At 39.6% G+C, this 14,727-nt stretch overlaps 2 protein-coding genes across 2 annotated transcripts; both read left to right on the forward strand.

Moving 5' to 3' along the window:
* Positions 1-4: 4 nt before the first annotated feature.
* glrx3 (glutaredoxin 3) lies at positions 5-1,507 on the forward strand. Its single transcript, XM_005801804.2, has one exon. The coding sequence runs from the start codon at positions 30-32 to the stop codon at positions 999-1,001; it is 972 nt and encodes a 323-aa protein (XP_005801861.1). The 5' UTR covers positions 5-29; the 3' UTR covers positions 1,002-1,507.
* Positions 1,508-4,786: 3,279 nt separating this feature from the next.
* On the forward strand, positions 4,787-10,032 carry apom (apolipoprotein M). The gene is made up of 6 exons (XM_005801803.2): positions 4,787-4,963; positions 5,226-5,365; positions 7,065-7,135; positions 8,315-8,449; positions 9,371-9,469; positions 9,548-10,032. Exons 1-6 carry the CDS (start codon positions 4,850-4,852, stop codon positions 9,559-9,561), a joined length of 573 nt encoding a protein of 190 aa, XP_005801860.1. The 5' UTR covers positions 4,787-4,849; the 3' UTR covers positions 9,562-10,032.
* The last annotated feature ends 4,695 nt before the right edge of the window (positions 10,033-14,727 follow it).

Genomic DNA, 14,727 nt, shown 5'->3' on the forward strand with positions numbered 1-14,727 from the left:
TCGGAAGTGTTCTACTGAGAGAAGAAAAGATGGCGAACTTGGTGGAGGCGACGAGCCAGAAGGATTTTGAGGAGTTTCTCGCCAAGGCTGGAAAATGCCTCACCGTGGTACACTTCCACGCTGCGTGGGCCCCCCAGTGCGGCCAAATGAACGAAGTAATGGCGGAGCTGGCCAAGGAACACACCGGCACCACGTTCGTGAAACTGGAAGCGGAGACGGTCCCGGAGGTGTCGGAGAAGTATGAGATTTCCTCGGTGCCCACTTTCCTGTTTTTCAAGGCCGGGGAGAAGGTGGACCAGCTGGACGGGGCTCACGCTGCGGAGCTCACCAAGAAGGTCCAGCGGCTGGCGGTGAGCGGGGGCCCGGCTGGAGCTGCGGAGGCGCCCGACCTGAACGAGCGTCTGAAGAAGCTAATCAATGCGGGGCCCTGCATGCTGTTCATGAAGGGCTCCCCGCAGGAGCCCCGCTGCGGTTTCAGCCGGCAGATCGTGGGGCTCCTGAAGGAGCATAACATCCAGTTCAGCAGCTTCGACATCCTCTCCGACGAGGAGGTCCGACAGGGACTGAAGACCTTTTCCAACTGGCCCACCTACCCTCAGCTGTATGTCAACGGGGAGCTGGTGGGCGGACTGGACATCGTGAAGGAGCTGGCCGAGTCCGGGGAGCTGGAGAACACCTGCCCGAAGGCCGTCAGCCTGGAGCAGCGCCTGAAGTCCGTCATCAGCCAGAGTCCGATCATGCTGTTCATGAAGGGCAACAAGGAGGAGGCCAGATGCGGCTTCAGCCGGCAGATCCTGGAGATCTTAAACGGAACCGGGGTGGATTATGACACCTTTGATATTCTGCAGGATGAGGAGGTCCGGCAGGGGCTGAAGACCTACTCTAACTGGCCCACGTACCCGCAGCTGTACGTGAAAGGCGAGCTGATTGGAGGCCTGGACATAGTCAAGGAGCTGAAGGAAAGTGGGGAGCTGGTGTCGGTTCTGAAGGGGGAGTCATAGGTGCATGTCCCCCACCGTCCTCCATCCTTCAGACAGGGAACAAGAACCTTCTGCAAGGGCCCCAAACAGCAGCTCCACAGGGGCCTCGAGAGCAAAGATCAGCAAGAACTTTCAGATCGTAGCAGTTCGGTAGATTCTGTTTGCAGAAACAAAACATGTTTGTTTCTTAAGAAAAGTCATGCAAACACTGGAGACTCTTGAAAATGCATCTTTAAAATGTTTAAAAAGTAGGAATATATGTGGGATAATGGCATAAAATCCTGTAATTTGGCCCCTCACATCTGATTCTTGGGAAGATTCTGATAAAAGCTGCTTTTGGTTTGAACTTTAAGGTTTTTGAGGTTCTTCAGATCGTTCCTCTTCATGTTTTTCACATCTTCATCCTTGGGAAATGTTTCATAAACAGCTTTTCATCTGTTTCATGAGACTTCTGGAAATCCCATTTCCTGCCTCTGTCATTCTTCCTTGATTAAAAACAATAATTAAATGATTTAAATGAACATAAAGATGTCTGCTTCTGTTGTGTCTAAGGATTACTGAACATTTATTAAATGAGTCGTCCTGTTTTCCTCTTGAATAGGAAAAACCTGCTGAGTTGCATCATAAATCCCGTTTAACTGTTGGACATGATGCTATTCACTGCAGCAGAGCCAAGCTAACGTTATTTCAAAACAACACACCTGACCAAAGTGCTGAACAGATTCAACTGAATATCCACAGAATCTGAACATATTTCTGCGGTTTTACGGACCTGTGACCTGATGAGAACAAACGTAGAAGATAAGATGCTGCGACGGCTCGTCACAAAGACATTAAGTTTAGATTGTCGGCATATTTTGATTTGCTATTTATTTGATTTACACCAATAAATAGGAAGTGAACACTGGAGGAGCTCAGGACATTAATAGAAGCATCTGAAGGTTTTATTAAACCTGGTTATGAAATAAGCCTTTGAACTAAAACCTTTGAGTATCATAAATGTGATATGAAGTCACGTAAACATCAGCAGTTATTCTTCATGTCTATGTTCTTCAATCCAGTTGCTGATTGGATGATTGTTTGGCTATAGAAGCCATTGAACAGGTGTACCTAATAAAATGGCCGTTCAGAATACAGAAGAAATTGCAGAAAATGAATCCACACTAAATAGATCTGCATATTAATATTATAATATTTAGATGATAGCCTTTCTTCTATTTATTCAGGTGACCAGGTTGTCTAAACTTTTTTTTTTCAAAATCTTCAATTGAAAAAAACTTGCAGCCAAAAAAAAAACACATTTTAAAATACTAAAATCACAAAAAATAAAAAATATATCTGAATTTTTTTGTCAGTTCAACAAAAACTAAGCATGAAATATTTAAATGAAACAAATATATATATTTTAATTAGGAAAGGGACGTGTGAATCAAAACTTCAAAAAAGTTTCACATTTTGATTATTAAAATAAATAAATCCAGTTTTCTAAATTTCCTTGGCTTGATTAAAGGTAACAGAATAAGATGTAGTTTATTATCAGCAATAAAAACAGGAATTAAATCACCGTTAATTTAAAAACACTTTCTGTGTTTGGTTATGTTTTAATAAAGTGCTTAAAGCTGATCTGGGTGCATCAAACTCCACTGGACAGATGTGATTCTACTCAGCATTAAATCACAGAAAAATCAGGAAACTTGGTTATTAAAATACTTTGTGTTGTGTCAAACATTTTTGAAATATTATTTCAATTTGTGGATAATTATTTTGCCCCTCCCTGCATCACATTTGCATCATTAAGGCCGTTAGTGGCCCCGGGCCACACTTTGGACCCCCCTGATCTGAGGTGAGTCTTCTTCTGCTAAAACTTCACATCATTAAGCCTTAAAGCCTGAGAATCAGGCAGCAAACGGTCTGGCTGACCCTGCAGGTAAACATGTTTGTCGCCCCCTTGTAGAAGCAGGAATTATTACAGTAACTAATCATATCTTCCACCATCTCTTTCTGCACCTCTCTCCTTGTTTAATAGTTTCCAGTGATCTGATGCAAAGGACTTTCATTATTCATTCATATTTCTCATTATTTTTTACTTGGTAGAACAGTTTAACCCTAATAAGGTTGTTATATTCATAATTTAAGCAATAAGCACTGAATCTATTTTGGATGAACCTAAAAATGATTCAGCACAATGATCAAATTTCAGTGTGTCTATTTTAATAAAACAAAAATGTATTTTTTAAATTTCCAGAGCATGGACTGACCTTTTGTATGTCAAGATTTTCCCTGAGGGGTTTTATTGTTTCACATGTAAATCAGCTCACACAACACAGCTCCTGGAAATGACGACTATGTAACTATGACTACAACCACCAGAAATGAGAAGTGCTCAGGGGTTCTACTGTTGTCACTGAGACTTTAGGACTTTAGTAAAACAAGAAATACTTTCAAGCTGAAGACCAAAAAGCAGAAAAATTTAGAATATACTCTTTTTTTCAACTGAATGGGAATAAATGGTTAGTTCACATCTAAGAGAAAATAAACCAAACTGACCAGAAAACCAAAAGGCCACCAGAACCAGAACACACCCAGTCCTGACCTTGGCTGCTCCTCCAGCTTCATGCTCTGCTGCTGAGGCAGCATGCAGCTAAAAGTTGGTTTGTTTATCCACACAGTATGTTAAAGTGATCTTTTTAGAGAGTATTGTGTAATTACAAGGTAATTAAATCCTCGCTGACCTAAAGCAGTGAAGCACCCAGAAGGTTTGCTACAAGGACGACGTGACGTCATGCAAACCTGCAGGCGTTCGCGCTGCGTCTCCATGCTGCTGCTGAGCTGTGTGTGCACCTCCTGCCTCTGCTGACCTTCACTCACCATCGCGACAGAAGCTCCAGTAACCTCCAGATGCCACTCATCATTTACAGTCTCATCTACGCATCTAGTCCAAGATGGTTTCAGGATTTACTTATTTAAAAATAAATATGTATTTAAAAGTAAATAAATAAAAGTTAAACACCCTTCAGTGATTCTGATCCATGAGGTATATTTCATTTTCTGTTTTTGTGGCTATGATAAGAGAAGAACGTGAAACATAAAGACTGCTCTGATCTTTTTTCCTAAAGTTATTTCATTTACTTATTTACTTTTAATTTTATATTTATGCATTAAATACATTAAATACATTATATGTAGATTATCTGATTTCTAAAAATAATTTATTTAAATCTTTTGTTTATTGTTTTTTAAATATTTTAATTTCTTTTAGAACGCTTCAAATAAATTAAGGGGGAAATTAGAGAAAATTAATAACTGTAATCCTGTCCCCCAAAAAACTGCTTTTAAAAATATTTATTTATGTAGTTAGTTAGTTAGTTAGTTAGTTAGTTAGTGGTGAACAGTTCTTTCTAAAAATACGCTCTGCTCTCTGAAGAGCAGTTAATAATTCTGTTGACATTCTGATTCTGACTGTTTTCCTTTAAACTGTCTCTGATACAGAAGCTGAGGTTGAAGCAAGACTTTCTTTAATGATCTGCTTCTTTTTTGATGAGATTGTGACATTACCACATCCTCCCACATGGGGCCGATTCACTCAGGAAGTTAGTTTTTTTAAAGTGGGTTTTCAAATGTTCATCTCTTTGAAAAAAATGAAAGTTTGATTCACTTTATACTATGAACGAGTTCATCTAAAAACCACATTTGTTTGCATCAAAGGATGCTGAAACCTCCTTTGAGGTTGGTAACTGCGGCACCGCTGCAGAACAGTAGCTAATAATTCACCCACACCCACTCTGTTTAATTTAGCAACATTGCATAAAGTCAGACGTGTCCTTGGAGTTCAGTGACATTTCTTGTGCATGCTGGTTTAATTTGCAGTCATGTTCAGTGACGTTTGGCTATATTTGTTGTATTTTCAAGCTTTTGTTCAGCAGATTTTTGCTCCCTGCAAGTATCGTGAGCAGCTGGCTATGAACTCGCTCGACCTGGACCAGGTGAGACTCAAAATGTTTGCTTTCTGTCAGTAAAAAAGTAAATGGACCCCTGAAGGAATGTTAACCGTCCCTCGTGTGGTTTGCTGGTGCTTTTACTGAGATGTGTTGCCTCAAAAGGGAAATTTCCACCTCCTCTGCTCTTTCCACAAGTGGTCTTTGCTGCAAGTCGTGGGCTTCTATCTTTAATAATCTTCTTCTCGTATCTGCTGCTCCCTCCCCCCACGCCACACCATCTCTCTCCGTGTGTGTGTGTGTGTTTCAGTTTGCAGGGAAATGGTTCTTCAAGGCGGCTGTCAGTCTCAGGGACTCAGACATCAGCAAGTTCAGGATGTTTGACAACATTTTCTTCACCATACAGGCCAGGTCCAACACCACTCTGGTCCTGACTGGAAACATGCGGATGTAAGAAGTCAAACTGCCCCGCTACACACACACACACACACACGCACACACACGCACACACACACACACACACACACACACACACACACACACACACACACACACACACACACACACACACACACACACACACACACACACACACACACACGTTATGTCCTGTCTGCAATTCAAACACACTGATTTGGTACCAGCTCGTTCTTTTCCGTTCCAGTTCTTCTGGAAGGATTTCCACAAGGCTTAGGAGAGTTGATGGGAGTTTTTGATCACATCTGTGAGGTCAGACACTGATGCTGGATGAGGCTCACCATGAACCTGTCCTGTTCATGGCTGATAATTGGTGCATTAGTGGGAGGTCATGTTAGCATAGCTGGAGGCCAAACTGCTTTTCATTTCTGCACTCGACGCTCCACATCGCTCTTGTTGACCTAACCGGCAGCTCGTATATTTACAGCGCCTCAGCTACAGAAACCCATTTTTAGAATCTCTCTACTCTCCATTCTTGACCCAATCTGAAGGACATATGAAGTTCTGCAACTACTAACTCTGCAGAATGCTCAGACCTCTGACTTCTGAGCTCTGACCTCTGACCCCACTCTGTGACTAAATATGTACCAATGTTTGTATTTTAATATATCTCTGACAGTTCACTGAACATGACTGCTGCTGCAGCTGGTGATTATTTTGGTAATCAATTATTCTGATAAGTCATCAGGTAAAAAAAAGGTACATTCTGCATTCATTTAATCATATGCAAACATTCAGTTCCTTTTTCAAATGTCTCTAAACATTTCAAAACTAAAGTTTAAATAAACATTTTACTGTCTAAAACGCAATAACTGTATTCATTTAGTCAAAGCCTGGTCATTTGTAGCACAGGATGCATCTGCAGCTAAAATATCCTTCTGACTTCAACATGTGAAATGCCCAGAGCTTTCTGATTGGCTCTAATCAATACCCTGATCAGTTGATACATTTCTGGATTAAGCCATTAATAACTGTATAGTAAAATGTGCTTAATGGGAAATTACAGAATTTTAACCAGGAGAAACTAAACTACAGAACTAACATATATACGTATATACAGTATGTGTGTGTGTGTGTGGGTGTGTGTGTGTGTGGGTGTGTGGGTGGGTGTGTGCGTGGGTGTGTGTGTCAACAGTGGATTTCTTTATTGATCGGCTGTTTAATTGTGTAATCCAGCACTTATGACTCCTGACATTCATGATCTTCTGCCAGATGGTTGAACTCAAACCCTTTTCAAACCCGATTAACTGCCAGTTTTTGCTTGCAGTTCGTCTTTGGACGTTGAACCCAAACATACGAGATGTTGGTCTAAAATACCAAGATAAGCTCCAATGTTTGTCAAGCTGCTTTTTGGTGAAGGCTGATTAGCCTTTTGTATTTAAAAACTGTAGGTAACTGCATCTATAAAAATCAGCAACAGAGGCTGAGGTTGCTGTTCAAAAGTTTAAAAAGGGAACTAAAGTTTTTATGCCTGTGAATTTGGGTCAGCTTCATTGAAACCAGAGTTATTCAAGGAAAATAAAGCTGCTTAGTTTGTAATTAAAAACTAGAAAAGGGAATCTGACAGAAGAAAAGTAAAAATGATTTTGTTTGAAAATTCAAACAAAATCATTTGTTTTCACTCTTGTATTTCTCAATAGGTCAGTTTTGGTTTTATTTTTTATTTTTGTAGGGGAGACGACTGCATAAAGCAGAACTGGACGTACCATGTGCAGGCGGGCAGGGATGACCTGCTGCTGGAAGGTCAGTGCAGCTTTTACTATCTACTAGTATTGACACAGAGCGGGGAAACGGATCAGGATTTGGTGGTTAAAACGGGTGGTGGTGTGTTTATGTCTGTGTACAAACAGAAAAAAGAGGAAAAAATGAAGAAAACACCTGACATCAAAGATGTGATTCTCTAGAACTATATTGTGAGCTGCTGGGGAAACCCCAGCACTGGTTTTGGTTTTCAAGCCTGTAGAAATGTGATATTCTTGGGAATGTGTTCAGTTTGCCACTTTGCACCAAACATTAGAACCACTTTCTCATCACATGGAGTTCCCCAGGGTACTGTTTTGGGTTAACTGTTTTTAAAAAAAAATTATCATTCAAACTCATCTTTCTTCACTCTGATTATAATATTTAGGAACTCTGTTTCCTCCACTTTCCCCACTACAGATAATAAACTTAGATAATAGCATAAACTGCCTTAATAATAGCATCTCGTTTATTTACAGTCAAGGTCTAATTAAACCACTTTGCACCTTTTTAAACTGTTTTTGCTGCAGAATAAGACTTTAACAGTTGCTGAATGGTTGCACAGCAGCAGAAAAGTTTCCTGCAATGAAGACAGCCAGGGACTATGACTGCAGGGAGTCCTCTGGACTTGATAAAATGAAATACATGAACAGGCAATGAACCATTTACAATCAGTAATTCAGAATACTTCCAGGATTTCCACAGATTTTTGACAGTGATGAATGAAGAGATTGTAAATACCTGAGCTGCCTGAAACAGTCTGCGCACCTCGTCTGGTTTACTGTACGTCATTGTTTTGAATTGTTTTCTCAATAGAGAAAATGTGTCTCAATTTTAAAATATTTTTCTTTATTAAACATATCTGGTGAACAATTGACAGCATTTTATAAACTAAATGGTGAATCACAATAATGTTTTCTGTTCACTTTAAGGAACAAGCTAAAATCTTTCTCACCACTATAAATGGTTAATGAGAAAAATCATTAAATGGACACAAAAAAAATTATATTTGTCTTAACTTCATTATTTCCTTCATACTTATTAAAAACAAGAAACCCTTCTTATATTCAGTTTGACTGCGCGATAAATGAAGCAGAAATGGATTTTCTTTTACATCTGGACGAGAGACGATCTGCCTCTGAGCCTTATCTGTGTTTTACTGGTGTGTCGGTTCTAATCCAGGGAGGCCACAGCGCCGTAATCTGCTGTGGAGCGGCATGTGGGCCAACTGCAGCGACTGCATCGTTTTCCAGGAAATAGACCCGCCTCTGAAAGAGACCGACTCGCAGGATTCACTCAACAGATTCCTGCTATACTGTAAGGAGTAACTCACCCGACATCAAGTCACATTCAGCCTTTTATCAAACAATAACCTCTAAAACTGCAAATACTTCACTTTTCTTTTCTTTTTTTTTACATCTGTTACATTTATATTCTGCTGGTCAAATTACTTCCATTGTGGTTTGTGTTATAAATAATTTAGTTAGTTGTGGGGATGCAATTCATCAACTTGTGTTTAATTGTATATTAGATGAAAATTAATTCCAATGATTAACCGATAATGTTTGCTTAGACCAGTGTTTCTCAGTTCCGGTCCTCAGGCCTCCCTGCCCTGCATGTTTTAGGTGTTTCCCTTCTGCTACACACCTGGATTGAATCTATGGGTGATCAACGGGTTTCTGCAGCACTTGATGGTCATGCAGTCATTTGAATCAGCTGTTCTGGAATAGAGGCACATCTAAAACATGCAGAGCAGGGGGGCCTGAGGACCGGAAATGAGAAGCACTGGCTTAGACCTTCCTGTAGTGTTGTAGTTTGGGCAGCATCCAGAAGAGGGCGCCACTGGTCATTTTTAAGCAAATCAGTAGCTAGGTAAACAAAGATGGTGGGGCCAACCCAGAACGGGAGAGAGAAACAGTGTGGAGGGGGATGAAAAATGCACTTTATTTGGTTCTGTTTTGAAATGTAAACACTCAACAAACTCTTTAAGTTTCACAATATAAAATGTTTTAAAAAATTATAATTATAAATTCTAAAAGGTTTTGCCCTAAAGAGGCCAGAGAAAACCCAGATTTTTAAGAAAATGTCCAATAATTGAACTAATTGAACTAATCATTCATTAAATTAAATGTCAGTCGATTAGAAAAATCAATCAAGTTTAGATTAAGTCAGTAATCACTAACTTGCATCCCTACTAAGTTACTTAGCTTTTCTTTTTTCCCGCGGTTTGACCTGAAGGTCGGCAGAAGGATGTCGACTCGGAGATGTTGACGACGTTTCTTAGGAACTCGGCTTGCAGTGGCCTGACAGCGAGCGTCACACTACCCCATGAGAAAGGTTTTTCATCAGCCATACACATTTTATGTTGTTTTCTTTAATGTTAACATTCATTCTAACAGTTTGATGTTTTTCCAGAGTTTTGCATCTAGATGTGAGAGTCGAGGACATAGAGTCGCTGCAGCTCTGCAGCGGCTTCTACCAGCTGCAGAGTCGCTTCCCACTCAGTGAAATCGCAGCATTTATCTCAGGATGCTTTGGGAGATCTTGGCTCTTTGTAACTGGGATCATTTTGTCTCTCCTGTGCCACACTAAAGTGAACCAGATGGCCTCAGAGAGTAGTTATAATTTTGTTAAACACATCAAAGCCAAACCCATCCAGAGGTTTTATTTTCAGAGCTGCAGCTGCTGAGGCGGGAAACCCGACAGAATCCACCATCAATCAAAACCCAGGAAATCCCAGCAGTCAGAAATAGTTGATCACCTGCCCAGGAAGGAGCAGTTTGTGTTCTCATATAAATATTTTACTTTATTCTTTTGAGTTTATCAGAGTGGCATTAATGTGACTCTCATTGTGAAGATTTCCTTCACATTTCTCTGAATAAACAAATCTTTCATCTTGAGATCAATTTGAAATGGATTCACTGAACTCTGATAAGACAGTTAGTATGAAAAGGTAAAACATTTCTGTTCCAAGAGGTTTTCAGTTTCAGAGGCTTGTTTTTGTAGGCAGGAGATCTCTGACGATGCAAAGCTGCATGAATGAATCATTCGGAGGTTTTGTTTGTGAGTTGAATCTGTTGTACATTAAGCCGAATTCAGTGCAGATAGACGTTTCATTTGGGTCAAAAAAATATTTAAGTCAAGTAAAATAAGTGTTCAAGCTTTGATATTATTTATCCTGAAAACATGAAGCTAAAGCTCACATAAAGCTCATATCCAGCTGCATCACTGCAGATTACAAGCAGTCCAGTTCAATCCAGCTCCATTAAAGCTTCATCACTCATCTTAATTTATAACTAATTATATTATAATCCTTTATGAATAGACTGGAATCAGATTTGAACTGAAATCCCATAATTAAATTTGAACCAAATGTATTCCTCTGAAGCTTCCTGGTTGCTGATGGGAGATTTTAATAACAGTAAAATGAACATTTTTTTCAACTTGTCCAACTAGAAAAGATAAGAGCTTCAATCTGTGTTTTGGTCTGTCAGTTATGATCATTTATTGAATTTAGATGAACTAACAGATCTGCAGATGTATTGTTTTTATGTATGTTTCAGCAGAAAGTCTGGAAGGATCAGGGTGGAGATTAATAAAAAATAAAACAGAATACCTACAGAAAATGCAGGCGGAGAAGAGGACATGCAGCACAATCAGAGGAAAGGAGAGCAAAAATAATAAAACCCGGAAAGCTTAAATAGTAAAGGTCCGGGTGGAGAATGAGTCTGAATGCAGGTGAGTTAATCAGGGGAATGAGGAACAGCCGAGGAGGAGAACAGAGGAAGAGGAGAATAATGAACACAGAAATCACAAAGGAGAGAAAATGACCTTAAAGATGGAGGTAACAAACATTTCTAACCAGTAAAACTCGTCCCTGCACATTTCAGTTTATTACAATCTCTATTATTCTGGTCAGATTCATTTAATCCATCAGTTTATTTGAACTCAGATAGACAGAAATTTACATATAGGTCGAATATAATGTTTTACTGAACTTGGATGCTACAGCATGAAGACACAAGGTGAGTTCATCCACTCTGAAGCTAAAACAAGAACACAAAAATCAACTAAAGGAGGTCGGATTAAACCAGATTAGCTGCAACTGCAACATAACTGAAGCTACTGGTTAACTGGAAGAGAACAGTCTCTTAGAGGATCTGGATGTGACGACAGGATGGAGTCAGGGAAGAAGGAGCAGAGGACAGGACTGAATGGAGACGGATGAGTCACCGTGGCAACGCTGAAGGGAACAAACACAAGAGAAGAAGAAGAAGAACTGAGAAACAGAAAGAACCTGACCTGGACAATCAGATGAGGGGAATTCATGCTCCACAAAGAGCAAGTTATTAGAAATTATTAGAAATTACTCAACAAAATAAGACAAAAAAGGCGCCAGCTCCAGTTCAAGTAAATCAACAACTTGTGCAAAAAAAAAAAAAACAGTTATAGCAATCTGCATCGGTCTAGTCCAATCAGCACGTCGTGGCTTGGGACTTTCTGGTTGAATAGCAAAATAAAATTAAAAAATAATTTCCTGTCTGTCGTGATGCTGGATCTCAGAGGTCCAAAGGAAACCACTGGAACCAGTATCAGCAAGGAAAACCAGTTAGCTAGATGTTTCACTGGTAAAAGTAAATCAGCAAACATGACATGTAAACAAAACTTTGTGTTTTGAATGTAAACACAAAAATGGAAGTGAGGATCATTCAAATGAACATTCAAGATTTAGTTCAGTTTTTCCACCTGAATTAAATCTGAAACTGATTTAAAACATTATATTCAAATTCTGATTCACATCCTGCAGACCAGTCCAGTCCAGTTCAGCAGAGGAACGCACCAGTACGTTCCAATTCATTATAAATAATAAAAACTTATCAGAGTTTAATCTGATTAATTCTAAATCAACACAGACCAGATTACTGGAACCAAAATGCTTTTCATTTAAAACAGACAGTTTTTTTACATTAACTTCAGCTAAATCCAGTTAATTAGGACAAAGTTCATTTACCAACAGCAAAAACATTTTCTAAAATTTATTTTAGGTAAATCTTTTTAAATTTAAAAGAAAGCATTTAAGTTCAAATATAGAATCTGTTAAATACTCTTAAATAAAAATAAAACACAAAAAAAACTCGGCAGGCTTCAAAGCTCTGCAGTTTTCACAACACAGTTATTAAATGCAAAACACTTACAACATCTGCAAACATCTGGCTGGTTCAAATCCAGCAAACTTCAACTATTATTTTAAGTGTAGTTTTGTCAAGTTTTGCTGGTAATTTTCCTTTTACCTGCAGCAGAAAGATATTAAATCACCGTCAGAAAAGGAAGTAAATCCGTTCTGTCAGCAGCAGAGAGGAGCGTCTCTGCTCACCTCAGAGAAAACAAAGAGTTGACCAGACAGACACAAACAACAGTTTATGTTAAAATGTGACTTCCTGTTTGCAGACCAGCTGTGCGGAGTCGAGATCCAGGCACATGAAGAAAGATCCAGTAGAAACAGTCGAGCACATTTTACTTTACTTTAGGTCATTCAGATTTACACCAATTTTAATCCAGTCGACTTTAATCCGACTGGACTAAACTCAAGTCTTATCTTAATCTTCACTAATATCTCCATATTTATTATTTCATTTTGTCTGAAATTTTTTAAAATACTCTTAAAGCTGGGATCTGCAACAAGTGGCTCTTTAAAACCTTTGCTAAAAATGATAACTAACTAAATAATGTTTTTGTATATATTTATTAACAAATGCAGGTTTTCATAGTTTTTCCATTTTTTTCATGGAATCATTGGATTGAACTTCTACGATCGAATGACTCTAAAAGTAGCAGTTATATTCTTTGGGTCTGTTTTTCTTGTCATTAGGTTGGAAACTATACACTTTAGTTAAAATAGTTAAATTAACATCCAATAGAAAATGAATCCATTCTCTTTTTGCAAATGCTTTCACGTTTTAATTTGCTTTAAAATCTAAAGATAGAAATAAAGTTGAGGTTATTTAAAAAATGCAACACATTTTCTATAGTAAATATTTATCAAAAATGAAAACTGTTGTTTTTGAAAACTTTATTTCCTCTTTATTAACTCTTTGTGGCTCTAAACTACTTTTATTTAGTCGGACTAGTTAATGTTGCACATCTCTGTGTTGGAAAACTGCAGCACAGTTTAAATTTAATCCCCAGATCTCCACACATCTGGGCTGTTTGTTTTGGTTGTTTGCTGCAGAAACTTTAAATATATGGATGTAAAAATATCCTAATTCTGTTTTGTTTACACTGACGGATGCAACCTCAAACAGAGAAGTGTGAGCAGAGCAGACTGGCAGCGGTGGAAGTGAGCATGTCCTCATTCTGCTGGTTTGAACTGTGGCCCCGTTAAACTGGGGCCTCACACTGGAACATAGTGCAATCTGTGGGTGAATCTTCACACTCTCTGCCTTTCAAACAGCACCCGTTGGGAACTACCTGCAAACTCATCGCCCTCTTTACTACTACAGGTAGGATGCACAGGAAGCAGCGGTGCAGAGTCCCTCCGCTGTTTTGAGTGGGGACAGCACCCTGCAGCCCACATCCAGGCCAGTTTGCTTTCTCGTGTTGCGGGTGTAGGTGTGTGTCTGCGTGAGCATGTGGTGCAGCAGGAGAAAGTTAGTGACATTTTCAGAGTCCAGAGAAACCTTTTCAGCCAGCCTGGGGGGGGGACTGAGGGGGGGCCCCATGGAGCACGAAACCAAAAACAAAATGGAAACAGACATGCTGCTCTCACTTCTGCTTTTTTTCCCCAATCTGTCTTGTCCTCGTGTTCAGATTCACACTTAAATTTGTAAATAACACTTCTCCTCTTACAACCACTCAACGCAGCTTCTAGTTTCAAGCAGCATTTCTTTCGGAACAAACTGATTTTGCAGAAATTACTGCATCAAATATGGAAACTGGACAAACAGAGAACAAACTCAATGGAGTTCAGTACAACTTATAGTCACTCTGCATCAATTATTACTTCTTTATTCCACTAACAAATGTACACACACCAGAAAACACACCAGCCATGGTTTCCACTGCCTGATGTTACACAGTAGTTCTGGTTCTGCTTCAAGGGCTTCAGCTGATGACATCACCAGGTTCAATGATAGAGTTTATTAGTAAAAATCATAGAGGGGCACGCTGAATTAGTTTAAAAATGTTAATAAAGGGCGTGCCGTGGTGGCGTAGCGGTTAGCGCGACCCATATTTGGAGGCCTTGAGTCCTCGACGCGGCCGTCGCAGGTTCGACTCCCAGACCCGACGACATTTGCCGCATGTCTTCCCCCCTCTCCTTCCCTGTTTCCTGTCGGCCCACTATCATATAAGGGACACTAGAGCCACAAAAGACCCCCTGGAGGGGTAAAAAAAAAATGTTAATAAAGAGGAAAAAAAAACAAATTCAGAAAACTTTAATTGGTGGCTTGTGTCCCCGGTGTCCATCCAGTCCCGGTGACCCGGTGTCCCAAAACTATTAGATGTGTCCCTGCGTCAAATGATGAGGTCATCAGCAGGAGAATCTGGAAGCTGAGGAGGAAATCAGCTTTTTAATTCAGGTGTGTTGGACCAGAGGC

The sequence above is a fragment of the Xiphophorus maculatus genome, chromosome 3 (assembly GCF_002775205.1).
Source record: "Xiphophorus maculatus strain JP 163 A chromosome 3, X_maculatus-5.0-male, whole genome shotgun sequence".
Lineage (NCBI taxonomy): Eukaryota > Metazoa > Chordata > Actinopteri > Cyprinodontiformes > Poeciliidae > Xiphophorus > Xiphophorus maculatus.